Raw genomic sequence first — 15,822 nt, 5'->3', positions numbered from 1 at the left:
TTTTTTATATATATATATATATATATATAGAAAAAGAAAAAATATATATTAAGTTAGAGAGTGAGTTCGAAACAGAGTTTATGGGTCTTTTATCACCTCCTTCCTTTCCATAGCATGCTGAGCCATGGTGGTCAGAGCACTAACTAAGCTGTTGTTAAGTTGAAGGTGGGATTTATTTGATCCCAAGTCTCGACTACAGAAAGTTCAGTAAAGCCAAAGACTGAACTAGCTTTGGATTATGCATAGTCAACAATGTACTCTCAAATTTGAGGAAGTCTGAGTTGTCTTGTTTGAAAGGAAAGAAAAAAAATCAAAATTTTTGAAACATACCAGGAGGGAAAATAAATTAATCATATTTTTATCTTATATATATATATATATATATATTTATATATTTTTATACTTTCCAAGCCTAGCTGAATTATTTCGCTTTATTTGCTTAAACATTCATCACATGTCACAATCAAATACTTCATAGTTAATCAAATCAAAGAATGAAGAATTTTATTCCTAAATAAGACGAAGAGAAAAGAACCCTACCCGTTTACGTGACTTTATGCCTAAAAACACAAGTGGACATGAAAAGATCATGCTGCAACCGTCCCGATACCTCTTCGCGGTTCCCATTGACTTGCACACTAGCGCAGTGGTCACGAAAGCAGAAATGGTTCTCTTATATACAATATGACATGTGGGGAAATATTATTAGATTTGCAGGGACAGTAATATCACTCATCTGCTAGCAACACAAATGCATCATCAACGAGGGAGTGGATCGTTTCACCGTGCCTGCATAGTCCAACTGTTCCCGAGAAAATGTTGAAGCTTTCCATTTCTGATGTGGTCTCTCTCACATTCTCAAGCTCCTCCTCCATTCCAAGAGCTCTGAAAGTACGAACCGTTGCTTTGTTGTTTTTCATCATCCAAATTGCTAGCTCGATCGCAAACCTCCTTATTCTAGGAACTTTGGCTGATGGGTATTGATAGAATTTTAAAATTTGCAGGAGTTTCGTTGCTAATCTGGTCTCATCGATTCCAGTTCGATTGAATGTGATACTTGCTTCTCGAGGAGTCATGAACTTGAAAACCTTTGTTGCAAGCCCAAGTGTTACTTCTTGTAGTTTGTTCTCTTCGGACATTATCGTCTTCAGAACCTGTTAATTGGGTTCAGAGGAGTTCAAGAACCAGTTAGAATGATTCTGAAGAAACCCTAGAATGCTAGATGAAATGGGTTCACAGATGAGGAACTTACGGAAGGTGCTGCAGCTGAGACTCTCTTCAATTGTTGAAAGCAATCGTGGTCAGTGTAGGAGCATAAATTTCTTAAAATTCTCGCCGAATGGATGCGAAGGACTGGATCTTCAAGTGTCCCGACAAGCTTCGGTACTACTTCCAGATTCAATATCCGAGAGCAGTTCTTATTGTTCTCCAATGCCAACATTGCAATTCCTTCCCCTGCTGCAACTCTCACTTGATTTTGGTCTTCAGGTAATCCCTCTTCGAAGAAAATCCGGAACAGTTCTTTTATGATTCCTCCTGTGTCTCCAATCTTCTCTGTTGCTTCATTTTCGAATGCCAAACTGGTTAAAATCTCGATTCCCAGAATTTGAAGCATTGGGTATTTCTCACCATACTTGAGAATTTCTCTAATATTGCTTACCGTGAAAACAATCTCTGAAATCTCTTTCCTGAGAAGATTCCCAGATGTACCTGAAGTTCTTGCGAGCAACTTCAGCAATTGCAGGGATCGTTTCATTGTTAATATTCGAGTATCTGTATTTTGACTGTTCCTGAGTACCCTCTCTCCAGCATGTGTGAGATCAACAATTTTTGGCAGGAGACCTCTAGTGTTACCAATCTTCTCACAGTTATCATGGTCTCGTGCAAGTTTCTTGAGAATGGTGAGACCCAAATGGTTAAACACCGAAAACTCGTAATTTGCTCCGTCACAGATGGTCATCTTCTCCCAGATTTCATCAGCTGCACCATCAGTGCTTCGTTGGGTGTAAAGCAAAGATGATATTGATTCCATTGCACCAGGAATCCCTGCAACTCGAAGGGAGTTCTGCTTTTTCCCAGCTAGTTTGGATACAATCTCTGCAGCTGCTTTCCTGATCTCTTCTTCTTGTGGGTTCTTCCAGTTCAGCATCTCCACCAATCTCTCAATAACAAATATGGAAGTCCCAATCTTCTGAAGTGTGTCGTTAGAAAATCGAGGATTGGTTGAGAATTTCTGAAGAATTCTAGCCCCAATGAGTTGCTCATCGCTGGAATTAGAGGCCAAGAGCCCTGTAGCAAAAGAAACCAGGTCCAGCTTTAAGCCATCAAAGATGCTTCCATTGACGCATTCTGAAAATGCATCATAGAAAAACCTTTTGATGGAAATCATGCCAGTGCTTCCTAACTCGCATTCTTGGTTCACCTCTTCCAACAGCCTACGATTCATTACAGTCCATTCCCAGTAGGCTTTCTCCAACAGAAACAAGAAAGCTTCAGTCAAAGCCAACCAATAGAAGACATTCAGAGCTGATCTCTGATTCTTCATATCTGGGTCTGTTACAATTGTGTCACCATGGTCCAACTGAACTATTCTCAGTAATGAAAGAGTTATGCAACTTAAGGCTGATATCAACTGCAACCAATAGAATATCTTGCTTATGTTGCGAGATAGAAAGAACCAATCTGCATATGGAAGCAAAGGGACCTCTGATGATGTCCATATACGTGTTGTCCTTTTGCTGGGTCTTTCGGTGTTCTCTCTGAGTTCTCGGCCTTGGCTTTCAGAAACTGGCCCGTGAGTCCCTTTCACGGCTCGAACAATGAAACTGGAGGTTGATTCCAGTGACCAGAAACTATACACGCCGCCATCTTTAATCGACCATGTAGACTGGTGCTGCCATTCAAGTTCATGACTGCGACTGAAGAGTCTGGCGCCTTCAATTAAGAGTATGATGGTGATGAACCAGAAGTCAGTTGTGCCTAGTTTAATTGCATAACCACCAAGAAGAACGACGGTAGCCCAGATGAAACCCAAGGCTCCTAGCCCAGTTGCTATTTTCTCAAGAACTGCAAGTTGAAGAGCAAATAGAGTCAGTTTCTTCTCTGGGGCTTGGATAGTTGGTCTTGATGAAGAATCAGTGTCTGCATTGCTGCTGTCTCTGGTCTCAATTGGGTCAACTTGTCTTTGAGGTTCAAATATGGTGGTGGAACCTGAACCCCAATTATCACTCAACTTGTACTCTATCTGCAGCCGAATGCTCCTATCGCCTTCTGCAGATTGTGGACTAGGATGATCCATATTTCCAGGCCAGGATTTCAATGTCCAACTCAAAACTGCCAAATAAAGACTTTTGGGTTCAATACTAACTAAATATTGAAGTGTTGCAAATGAAACAGGGGAAGTTGAGATTTTTCTGGTAAGGAGTTTGCAGGAGATTATGTTGGAATGTGATGTGAATTGTTAGAATGGAATTGGGTTTTATGCTGTGTGAAGAGAGCTGATTGGATATGATTCAAGACAAGAGGAAAGATGAACTTGGGGAGCACGTTTTATGTTGTGGAATGAAGAGGTAGAGTAACGTTTAGTGGCTCTTCTCTTTCATTCTTCTCAAACATTATTTGTTTTCTATATCATCTTTTTGTTTCTTTAATCTTTATAACGTATTTCCTTGCTGTTTCCAGGGCTTTTCATATCTTTCTCTTCCAATTTTCAGTAATTTTTCCCCTTTTTTTTGCTTAACTGAAAGGCAACTCCTTTCCTGTTGTGTGTGTTTGTGTTTGCTTTTACGCTTTAAACTTTTTCCTTCATTTTTTCCTTTCTCTAATTTTCTTTTGAAACAAAACCCAAATCAATCCATACAGCAAAAAGAACTATGGTGAGATTAACATGGGCATTTCTTGCTTCTTTAATATTTTGCCATACAAGGTTTGTTGGAAGCATTGACTCAAGTCCTGAAGGCTGAAATGCATTTTTTAATGAAACTTGGATTGTCAAGTAACTCTTAATTGGTGTGTTCCCATTGGTGCCACGCTGGCTTAGGATCCACATTGCCTTTTAGGGAACCTCTCCCTTATTGTTATCATAATCATTGACATGTTTGTCCATTAATACAAGTAGTACTACTTTAGAAAACTTTCCATTATACTATCAGATTGTGGTCAGTGTGAAACTTGCAAGGGTTATGACACAGTCATCAAAGACAATTTCTTATTGAAAATGACTTCTCTAAGCTTAAATTTCTGATAACTGATGGAGTATACCATAAAATGGGAAATGGGTTTCCGGAAAGATATAATAAGCAGACAGGAATAGTACCTAAACATCTGTTCCTGTTTGAGAATATTAAATTTCCTTGGATCATCATCCTCATCCATTTGGTTATATAGAAATAGAAAGTTGGGTGGATCTACAAGCTTTCCTATTATCTTCAGAGTAATGGTTGCCCACCACACCAGTGTGGGGGGAATCTCTCACACCACACCAATGGTAACAAAGGGAGAGAATCTCTTCATCTATAATTCTTGGCTCAACCAATGGGAGAGTTGCGATGGGAGGGGTATATAGGACATTTCCAAGGGGAGGAGAAGAGAGATAGACACAGATCCGGCATACCTAGATTTTTTCCCATATACAACTCTTGTTAGTTGGAGATTCTTCAAATCTTTGATCAACCACTAGGCCTACTCAGACCAAACTAAAAATTAACATGTAAATAGAGGATATTAGGATCTATTTGTTCACAAAATTTCAGTCCGATCTAAACTGAGTTCTTGAGGATATGATGAAGAGCTAATCCGAAGCAAATGTGTGGCCCACGAGTTCTTGATGTTTTGAACTTGTCTCGTCAATATTATAATTTTTTGAATTATTGACCCAATTTAAAATAGAAAATACTAGTATTGATCGATATGATATTGATACATAGAATCATGGGTGAGATAAGTGTTGAGCACTGGCCGTATGTATAGTGTAGCTGACCTCTAATTCCACTATATGATCAAACTCGATGACAACCAAAATTCACATGTAAGCGGCCGATATTAATATGATGCCAATTGGACCAATTGTTGTTGGCCAAAAAGTGGTCCGTGTTTTTTAATTTGTGCCTGATACAAGCCCAATATGACATGATCCATATCATATTAGCATCCCTATCGGCCGAGATCGATAAATGCATTGATATCGATAGCTATACATTCCTACAACTTGGTCCCACCCATTGCCATTTTAAGCATCCAAAGGGGCATTCTAGAAGCAAAAAGGGCATGTATTAAGCGTTAACCATACATGCATATAACGTGTATTTACATCCATGTAGGATATACATAGGGGTGCATGCCAATACATGAGAATATATCCAACAGTCAAAATTACAAAAAATTATCAAAAGAGCTCAAATAAGCTCCCCCTCCCTAATCAAAACTAAAAAAATTTATTATTTTGTCACACGTGTCTGAACCACCAGGTATGGCTCTCTCTCTCTCTCTCTCTCTCTCGTCACAAGAAATGTATTGTTTTGTCATGCGTCATTGGTTCACTCTTTATACTGCTTGCTCAAAGAACCCTATTTCTACTACCCCAACCCCCCTCCCCAAAAAGAAAAAAACAATTTTACTTGGAAGAAATTGGGATCATCTTTTTTTTTTTTTTTTGCTTACAACGGATATCCAAGTCTTCGGCCTGACTATTCTCGCGGGCCCATACTGACCCCACAACCGCATGGACCTGGTCATATCGGGACTGAAATTGAGACCATCCAACATAAAAGTGGAGTCGGTTTTCTCCGCGTCCATGACATAAATCCAATCATTAGTACTATTATTCTTCTTTGGGTTTCCCTAATTGTATTTAGAGGGTAATATAAATTAATGGAATTAGATAAAGACCTAATGGTCTATGTGTTATCTCATGATCTCATTAGATTGCTCTTGCGTGACTACTATGTCTAGTGAGCCTTCCAAGATTTCCACAATAACCCCCAAGAGTATTAATATTGTTTTTGTTAAACCTTCTAAGTTCTATCCATAACATAACAAGTCTTTGTAATTATTATTAAATTTTGAAGTTTTAAGTCATGTATGAAACAAGTTCAATTCTTCATCATTTGCACGTTGGGTATTAATTATTAGCGAGAAGGCTCCCACACTGCTAGTTATGGGGGAATCTCTCACGCCACGCGGGTAGAATAAGAGAGAGAAAATAATAGATAAACACATATGAGAAGGTGATGGTACTTCGGTGTCGTGGGAAACTTTTTCCTTAATTATTATTAGCTATGTGGCGTAAAAGGATTAGCCTAATTGGTGGCAGTGTAGAGTTTTTCTAATGATATACATACGTAGAAATTTATGTAGAAATGTACGATTTTTTTTTTTTCAATTTAATTTATTTCTAAATATTGCCAGCCACTGGATTGGAATCACAGAGGTTATCTATCCAATCCAAGTGAAGTTACGTGGAGTGTAATTTGATGATCTAGTATGGATTGGATTACGTTAATTGGTTGGTGGCTCACCAATCAAGTTATGTCATCCTTTCATGATGGAGTGATTTAGCCTTTAGTAAGGTTGCTCCACTGTGACCAAATGGTCGTGGGTTTGGGTACAAAAACATCTTTATAAAGTGAGGGGTAAAACTACTTACATTATGATCCTTCTCAAACACGGTGATGGCTAAATTGTTCCTCATCTCAATTCTCTCGAAGTCTCTCTGGCCCCTACTTGTGGAACCGATTGTGTGCAACTCACGTATAACCATGGTTTGAAAAATCAAGAATCGACTAACTTGGCTCAGAATCAGCCGTAACCTATCCTAATTCTGGCCGCCTTGAAGTGGTCCATTCATACCAAGAAACTCTAGACTCACCGAGTTTTCAAATCTAAGGACCATTCCAAGGTTCTTGGGACTGATTCAATCCCCGATTTCATGCTTTGGGATGTGGATGTAACATTCTCACTCTCTTGTCATGGGAAACCTTTCCCCAATTTAAAATAAATGAGAGGGATAAGCACACCACCTAGGTAGGGGGATCATTTCAAAGCTAGGAGAGATAGATAAACAAAACGGGTGCTATCTTAGAGTGCAAGCCATGTGCCGAGCTGCCCAACCTTTTTCCTTAAAATAGGGGGAAATATCCCTACTTGTTCACGCACCCGTATGCCCAGAGCCCTAGACATAGACATAAGGGGTGACGAAAAGACCACCTTGCCCCCTAATTATATGCCAGTATGCCTCCCCTGGCTGGTCCTCGCACAGGCCTAGTGGCAATGGGACCAAGTAGTGATCCCTAACTCTTAAAATAATTAGGGGTTATTTTTATCAAAAGAAAATTAGGGACTGAATTTTCTGTCCGAGAGTACAGCATACGCTAGTGTTACTTAAATCACTCTCTCCTCTTAGAACAAGGGGTAGATGTGTCATTTCACAAGAAAGAAAAGAGATAGAGACAAAAAATTCTACCATAGACTGTGCTCCTAAACGGAGAACTTTATCCCAAATAGTTATTTGAGCATCAAAGATTAGATAAGCACGGTTTCAAAATATTTTGTTTATGCCCTATATCCTTCACATGTTTTTTCTTCCAAAATAAAATACATCAAATATTCCATTTTTAGTAATAAAATGAATCGACTAACAAAAATTAGATTCAATGAAGTGAGATAAATCCTTTGTAAAGAAGAGTAAGAAAGAGAGCAGTTCTGTTTCTATTTTTGTAGAGAGAGAGAGAGTCTTGTAGAAAAGGTTGCGTTTCGCCGTAGAAGAGGTTAGAGATATGATAAGATAATGCGATTATCTATATCATGTTATGACGTGTTTGGTTATCCAAATTGGATCAAGTGTAGCTCGACTTATCTTCAAAGAGGTGAAGCCTAATGACTTGCAACCAAACACTGCCTCTCTCACGTGGTTTTAAAATTGATGGAAAAAGTCTTCATAACTTGCTACCAAACACTGCCTTATTCACGCCACGCACGTGATTTAAAAATTGAAAGGGGAAAGTTTTCCATGCAGTGTACGTTCCTTTTACAACGCAAGTGCAAAATTACCATCCTACCCAGTGAAATAAAAAGTGATTCAAAAATTAGAAGGGGAAAAGTTTTCCATGCAATGTACGTTTCTTTTACAATGCAAGTGCAAAATTACCATCCTACCCCCGTGAAATAAAAAATCCCACCTATATTGATGCACATGTGCATACTCTTATTGGTAGAGGCAAATGTGCAACGCTGAAGATAGTTTCTACTATAATACAATGACCGGCTTATGTGTGTCTCTCTCTCTCTTTAAAATCATTTTTTTTTTTTTTCAATTTTTTCATTTCTTGACAACCAAACAAAGCCTTAGAATGATTTGGGTTAGACGTAATGTGTTTCCTTACGCCACGTTAAGGAGGAATTTCTTCACCGACAGACATCATTGTGCTTGAGTTTGTTAGCAAGTTATGATTTTGTCCTATAGACATCATTGTGCTCGAGTTTGTTAGCAAATTATGATTTTGTGGTAGGACACTGTCTTCCTCCATTGTAATTGAGTTTCCTTGTAATAATGATTAATGACTCCTGGCTCATTTCTATTTTGAGTCAGAGACTACTACTATAACTGAATTTTTCTTAAATGATTTGAATGCACGAGTCTTTTTCTACAAAAACAAAAAAGACATCATTGTGCTTGGATGGGTGTCGGGAGACTGGAGTTATCTGATCTCTGAAACACAACCAAATTGCCAAACCTCAAACCAGTTTAAAATAAATTTTGAAGACAAAAGTGGAAATATTTGTTAAAGTCCTGATCCCTGAAACACAACCAAATTCCCAAACCTCAAACCAGTTTAAAACAAATTTTGTAGACAAATGTGGAAATATTTGTTAAGACCTAATCTCTCTAACACAACCAAATTGCTAAACTGGACATGTTTAAAACAAATTTTGTAGACAAATGTGGAAATATTTGTTAAGACCTAATGTCTGAAAGAGAACCAAATTTCCAAACCTAAAAGCAGTTTAAAACAAATTTGTAGACAAATGTGGGAATATTTGTTAGAAAACATTTTACCGATTATGAAACAATGCAAATTGAACCCTATTAAGAAAACAGTTAGCTATTACACAAATCCAATTCCCAGGAAGAAACAACAGAATTCTCTGCACTGAAACTCTTTTTTAAGTCCCTTGACAATCAACAAAATGTCAAAATGCCTGAGGAAGAATTAGCTTTACCTGAAATTTACAAAGCTTTATTGTATTTTGTACAAAGCTCTTTCAACTTAAGAGAGAGTTGAGACTATATTACTGTCCCAGAAATCAACCCCTATTAACAACATTGACTGCCGCAATATGAAGCTTGATCAGCTAGCCCAAAACTGCAACATTACAGCCACGGTATCAAGCTTCAACTAGCCTCACCTCAAGTTTCACTGAGTGGACCTCTCTCTTACCTTCTTAGCTCTCACACAAACTTCACTAGTGTCACCACCATAATAGTTGCTGCCCTGAAGAAAATCTCATTCATGCTTCTGTTTACTCTCCTCATCATCTCATCCTCTTTTGACCCCAATTTGCTTGAATTCTTACTGATATAAAAGATTGTGTCTCGAAGTCTGTTCACTGCCCACGAGAGCCAAACAAGCCCAAACCCAACTCCAGTATTCAAGAGTTTAGATGCACTGAAGGGAACCCTCCCACCAACAACCTTAAAGGCGACCGAGAAGATAACAGCAAGACCAGTTCCAGCAATTCCAGCAGAAAACTGATTTAGAAGCTGTGGCAGTTCGGGCCCTGATTTCTTGAGTGACATGATTGCAGTCTTCCCCTGCTTCTTCTCCAGAACTAAGGTTAGAAGGCTCTCACATGCATGGAAGTAGTTCTTCCTGTATAGATCCCTTCCCCTCCCTATCTTCCTATTGTTCCTCTTCCTTGGTGATGAAGTTCGCTTATTTTTCTCAGGGCTGGAAAAGACAGTATCAGAAATAGGAACGGAAACAGCAAGAATGCAACATTAATCATAGAAATGAAAACTTGTTGCAAGACACACACATTGGCGAGTGCAAGAGATAGCTCATAGCTCACAGCTGTGATCTAAATCCAGTTCATATGTATCTGTTAGATCAAATACCAAGAAATATGAAAATAAATAGACAAAAGATCCGCACGACATAGAGATTTAACGAGGTTCACACACCAGTGTGGTGTGCAACGTCCTCGGGCGAAGAAGAAGATGTTTCACTATGCAAAAGATAGATTACACAAGCAACGTCGAGAAAACTCGCCCTGAAACCCTAGCTCGATAAACCCCCAAAATACAATGACATTTTCAACAAGACAATAGTACAGTATATATACTCCAAGTCGCGGGTCGACCCATCGGGTTGCAGTTGATCTTGTTGAACCATACTGCGGGGGCCCAACCCCTCTGCTTCCATCACAGATCTCACAAAAATTTCCCATTCGGGTCGCCACAAAATATGTCGGAGCTGGTCAATCTTCAAAACGGGTCAAGAATTCGAGACAAACTTAACAATATCATTGCGTGATGTGAAAAGATGGTTGGTGCTCAATTAAATTTTTCCATTTCTTTCTTCAATTTTTTATGACAGTTTGTCGGTCAACTGGAGATACTTGCCGTTCCAAATCTTGCAAAAACCTTGCATGTAGAGGATGCATAATGTAGCTCATGCATGAGGACAAAAGCTTAATACACAGGTTGGAACTTTGTGATTAGAATAAAAAAAAAAAAAAAAAACAAACGAAAGCAAAGGATCAATAAATGACACATCAATTCTCTACAAATCACTGGATATTATATAGTTTCCTATATATTTTGTACAGTGTAATAAGTTGAACAAAAGTCAATAGTTGCACCTACAAGATCATTGCTCAAGGACTGTCAGATTGCAAGGGTTGCAATTAGTGAAGAAATCATTTATCATATATAGAAGACTGCTACAGTAAATTCAGATAATAGATGGTTTTCTGTGTAGAATTCCCAAATACACACAACAAACAAATGGACAAGTCTGCACATGATAATAAAATGAATGAGTCATGATAAGTGTTTGCTACCATTTCACCTAAAAGCTTGAACTGTTAGGGAAGGATAGTGTCAATGTATACATCAACACTCCCCCGCACGTGCAGGCCAAGATCCCCAAGGTCCTTGCACGTGGAGCTCACGCGGCATTTCCTTCGCGCGGCATCGAGGGAGAAGAAATGTCGGGAAAACTCTTCCGACGCACTTCCCAAGAGTCGAACACTTGACCTCCATGCTCTGATACCATGTTCGCTACCGTTTCACCTAAAAGCTCGAACTAATAGGGAAGAACAACGTCAATGTATACATCAACAAAAAAGATTGAAAGATACCTCTTTAGAGGAGCAACTGTAAGAGTTTCTAACTTGAGAGAATTTCCATGGACACTAGGTGCCTCATTCCTGTCCACCCTGTTCAATAAATGATGGTTAAGTCAATTTGGTTCGAGAAAATGGCAATCATAAATAAAGACAGAAATAATATGAAGCTTTATAATGAAAATTCTGCAAAAGATCAGTGACGGTAAAGGTAAACGGCACCTAATTCTAACATTACATAAACCAAAGAATAGTTCCATGAAATACAACTGATTTCTACCAATTGGCCTCTTTCAGTTATTAAGAAAATATTTACTCTGATCTGATCCATTTGAAGTTTCTGAATATAAGAATATGCAATCTTGGATTCAGGAAATCTCAAAGGACCAACAATCAAATGGTGTGACCCAAGTCAAACACTCCCCATGGGGCATGTATGCCAGATGTCTGATACATGCAGATATCCATCCTACTCTCCTGACACAAGTATCTGTCAACTCACAATTACAGAGGTGTTCCAGGTATTTGGTAGGAGCATGAGAAATTTACCCACGACAGGAGCAGGAAGAAGATTCCAAGTCATGACCCGCAGACTGGGTCAGAATCCCACAGTTAAAAGTCAATAAATCACAATCATTGTTGCAACAATAAGGGATAGAGCGCACACATGGCTAGTTAACCATCTCAGTTAATGCTCGGATACAAGTATCTAGCAAAAGGTTGTATGAAACACTAATTTGAATTTGCATAAAAATTTGAAATTACAGCAAAGAACAATAAAATCTCCATCATAATTATAAAAGCAAAAGTCAATACATGAGATGCATCCTATGTTATGATAATTAAAAATGTCTGACCAAGTTGCCTGTATAAACTATTCAAGAGGCAAGCTCCATTCTGATTAGTATGGCCCAGATATAACATATAAGAGCAGATATAGAATCTTGACATACCATCTATAACTAGCAGAGCAGCTAACATAATAATTTAAAGTCATGGGAGCACAATCAAATGTTGGAAAACTAGAAATGCCCTTTATCTGTTTTGGGCGAAACCCCATTGAGGGGGTGATCAGCAGATTTGAAGTTTAATATCAAGACTCAATGGGCTACATACTGAAGATGGTCCTTAAACCCAAATGTTTCCATACCAAATGACATTAGGTATTTCTCTTGAAGGAAGATAAAAGGACGGTATAAACAATAGGAAACTATATTAAACAAAGGCTACTGTGATAAACATGAGAGTTGAGACTGCAAAGAAGTGCAATTTCCACAAATCTCATTACTGTCAGTGTGAGCATGCACAATCTAATAAGAAAAATTTTAATTTACAAGAATGAAGGTTCAAATGGTCAAACCTGGGAAAGTGGGGTACCAGCAGCGGTTGCCTGCTGAATGTAGTTGTACTCTTTGACAAGTAAAACTCAGCAACAACTGATAGTAAATCTTTCATCTCAACCCCAGTGCCTGTCAACAGGATTCGACCATCTGGGTGAAATGTGACTTTTGAACTACGGACCAAATCCCCAACAAAATCCAAGAGAGGTTTCTGCACATTATAGCCCCCATTTGGGTAGAAAATGGGAGGCTGAGCCTGATAGTCCCCAACCTCATAAAGACAAAATCCATCATCAAGGGAAGCATATGGCTGTGAATGCATGTTGATTGCCAACATTTGAAGACCCATCAAATCAGATAGAAGAGAAAGGTCCAGCCCATCTCTTTCTGCTCTGCTTGATCCAGACATGAGGAACTGCAAAATCTTTTCACGCCTTCTACACTGTTCAGCAATCCCAAAGCTGAAGAGAACTAAGTCAGGGCGACTTTCTGCTACCAAAATAAAACACAAATGGGAAAGAAAAAAAGATCTCAGATATTAAAACACAAAAGTAACAGAAACCAATATGCATGCAGGCTTTTATTATAAGCTTGATTTATGAGAATCTTTTCTTCTTCTTCTTCTTCTTCTTCTTCTTCTTCTTCTTCTTCTTCTTCTTTTTTTCAAGTACTCTACAAAAGTATCCTGCATCCACTTCAAAACTTAGAAATGGAGGATAATGAGCAAACCTTGCACATCAACTTGAATTTTGGATTTCCATGCATCTTCAAGCTGAAGTGGCCTTGTCTGAAAGCAACCTGATGTTATCATCTGCTGTTTTGTCCCAGGAATTGGCGTAAAAGGTTGAAACTCCTACATTGGCCAAAGATTTAAAACAGTTCAGTATTTTCTCGATGGAGAGAACCATCACATATTATGTTTCAATAAGATAGTCTACATTAATTTTTCCATATCCATCCTCGAATAAGTGATTGGAACCATAAAATATAATTACAGATCAAAAGCACTACAAAACCATTATGGTTGAGAACTCCAAAATGGGAGGGTGGATGAGTAGACGAGTAGAGGGTGTGTGCATGTGTGTATGGGAGGGAGAGAGAGAGAGAGAAAGAGGTCAGTGCAAAGCCACGGAAGGTATAATAGAAACCATTGACCATTGACTATTGATTTTAAATAGCAAGTGAGATATATATATCCAAGAGATAAAATATTTAACAACCTATGTACTTCTTTGTAGATGACGGACCTTGGTGCAATGGTAAGGTTGCTCCATTGTGACCAAGTGGTCACAGGTTCGAGTCAAGAAACAACCTCTCCATGAAGTGTGGGTAAGGCAACGTACATTATGACCCTCCCCAGACCCCAGAGTGGTGGGAACCTCATGCACTGCGTACGTCCTATGTAATTCTTCGCCCAAAAATAAAAGATAAAAATATATAAAAGTCAATATTTCTAATTACAACTAACAGAAAGCATATTACCAATGGAAAGATAATATTAAAAGCTATACAGATATATATATATATATATATATATAAGACTTATAGAAGATGGCACAACTTGCAAAATCACAAAGTCAGCTCCGTGATATGTCATACTGGGGCCAAATTGTAATTTTATAGAACCAAGTGAGTAACAAACCTGCAGGCTTTTCAAATCTAATAAATGCCTAACATGTAAGACAAGGAAATGCAAACATGGAGTGATTAAAAATATGCAAGGTCTTCAAAGTGCTTTTGCGTTCTAACACTATTGCCACACAGGTAGATAAACACCTTAGTTTGCATTGAAAGGCCATGAACAAAAATACTATCAATAAATTTTCATTGAGGAGAAAATTTGGGGATTAGAACCAACAGTTAATCAATAAAGCAATCAAAGCACCAAATAATTCAGTGAATACAATTCTAAAGCAACCCAAACAAGATCTTCACCTGGAAAAATAGAAATTAAATCAATAGCTGCCCAATAGAATACCAACTTGGATGGCTAACACCTTGTTTTTTCTATAGAATGACAAACTTGTTTACATTAAAAGAGAGAAAATTGGGGATTAGAACCAACAATTAATCGATAAAGCAATCAAAGCACCAAAGAATTCAGTGAATACAATTCTAAAGCAACCCAAACAAGATTTTAACCTGGCAAAATACAAATAAAATCAATAATTGCCCAATAGAATACCAATTTGGATGGCTAACACCTTACATGCTTTTTCTATAGAGTGACAAACCCTTTTCCAATAAAAGAAAGATAGAAAGATAGAAAGAAAGAAACAATGATCAACCAACTGATAGCATGAATAATCTTCCATCAGGAAACCAAAAGACCGATAGCACCAAATATGAATTCACTGGATAAAATTCAACATAAACTTATCGCAATCCGATTATATCCTACCCTCCTGAATGAATCTAAAAGGAAACGAAAGCCAGAAACCAAAGCCAAGCAGTAATCACAACAGAAATCAACAACCCAAATGATTAAAATAGAAAACCAAAGATACAATATCAATAATGAATTACGTTAGAAGATACCCTGCAAAGTCCCTGCTCTTGGTGAAAAAGCCCAGGAGGTGAAGTAGAAGAGGCCATCAGACAAAGCTCAACCACCATGTCTGAGAGAAACCCAGCTCAGAAAAAAGATAATACCTGAACCTAAACCTCACCCTCCTTTTAGGGTTGTATTTTGCCTTACCAGAGAAAACCTCAAACACCCACAACCACTATAATTGTTGTTTATCCATCCCCAATCCTCAAAAACAACCAGAGACAACCATAAAACTTGAGAATCAAAATTGAGTCTTTGGCGTCTACTTGAGAAATTTCTATTACAATCTGTGGATCTTACACCTTCAGGAATCCCCATCAAGGATGGGTTATTAGGGTTTTGAATCGAACCCAACAAATATCTCATTTTCTCTGTTTTGGACACACTCGAGCTCTGTGGCTGTGGCCTTTATATTCTTTACTACTTAGCTTCCTCCCCTCGTTAATGGATCGCATGGGCTGTTTATTTCTGATTTTTTTATAAGGCATATGTTATTGTGCATCACACGCTTATAAACTTGGTGCACCTGGATTATCTCCATCGTCTGATCATGCCACTGATACATCTACTTCCAGTGTTCGCCGTTTG

General features: G+C 38.3%; 2 protein-coding genes across 6 annotated transcripts; both read right to left on the bottom strand.

The window, feature by feature from the left end:
• Positions 1–413: 413 nt before the first annotated feature.
• LOC122090879 lies at positions 414–3,574 on the bottom strand. The gene is made up of 2 exons (XM_042660618.1): positions 1,253–3,574; positions 414–1,154 (listed from the first exon to the last, which is right to left on the bottom strand). The coding sequence occupies exons 1-2, from the start codon at positions 3,296–3,298 to the stop codon at positions 729–731; spliced, it is 2,472 nt and encodes an 823-aa protein (XP_042516552.1). The 5' UTR covers positions 3,299–3,574; the 3' UTR covers positions 414–728.
• A 5,568-nt stretch (positions 3,575–9,142) lies between these two features.
• Positions 9,143–15,635, bottom strand: LOC122091691. 5 transcript variants are annotated; one of them, XM_042661758.1, is made up of 6 exons: positions 15,222–15,635; positions 13,931–14,091; positions 13,413–13,536; positions 12,704–13,172; positions 11,359–11,436; positions 9,143–9,944 (listed from the first exon to the last, which is right to left on the bottom strand). In XM_042661758.1, exons 2-6 carry the CDS (start codon positions 13,955–13,957, stop codon positions 9,446–9,448), a joined length of 1,197 nt encoding a protein of 398 aa, XP_042517692.1. In that variant the 5' UTR covers positions 13,958–14,091; positions 15,222–15,635; the 3' UTR covers positions 9,143–9,445. The 5 variants fall into 5 exon arrangements, with proteins under 5 accessions (XP_042517692.1, XP_042517693.1, XP_042517694.1 ...); XM_042661759.1 differs by having other exon boundaries at positions 13,931–14,081; XM_042661760.1 differs by having other exon boundaries at positions 13,904–14,091; positions 15,222–15,633.
• Between the last annotated feature and the right edge of the window lie 187 nt (positions 15,636–15,822).

Source organism: Macadamia integrifolia, chromosome 10 (genome assembly GCF_013358625.1).
Source record: "Macadamia integrifolia cultivar HAES 741 chromosome 10, SCU_Mint_v3, whole genome shotgun sequence".
Taxonomy (NCBI): domain Eukaryota; kingdom Viridiplantae; phylum Streptophyta; class Magnoliopsida; order Proteales; family Proteaceae; genus Macadamia; species Macadamia integrifolia.
The sequence above is the reverse complement of the archived record's forward strand: the minus strand, read 5'-3'. Positions and strand labels throughout refer to the sequence as shown.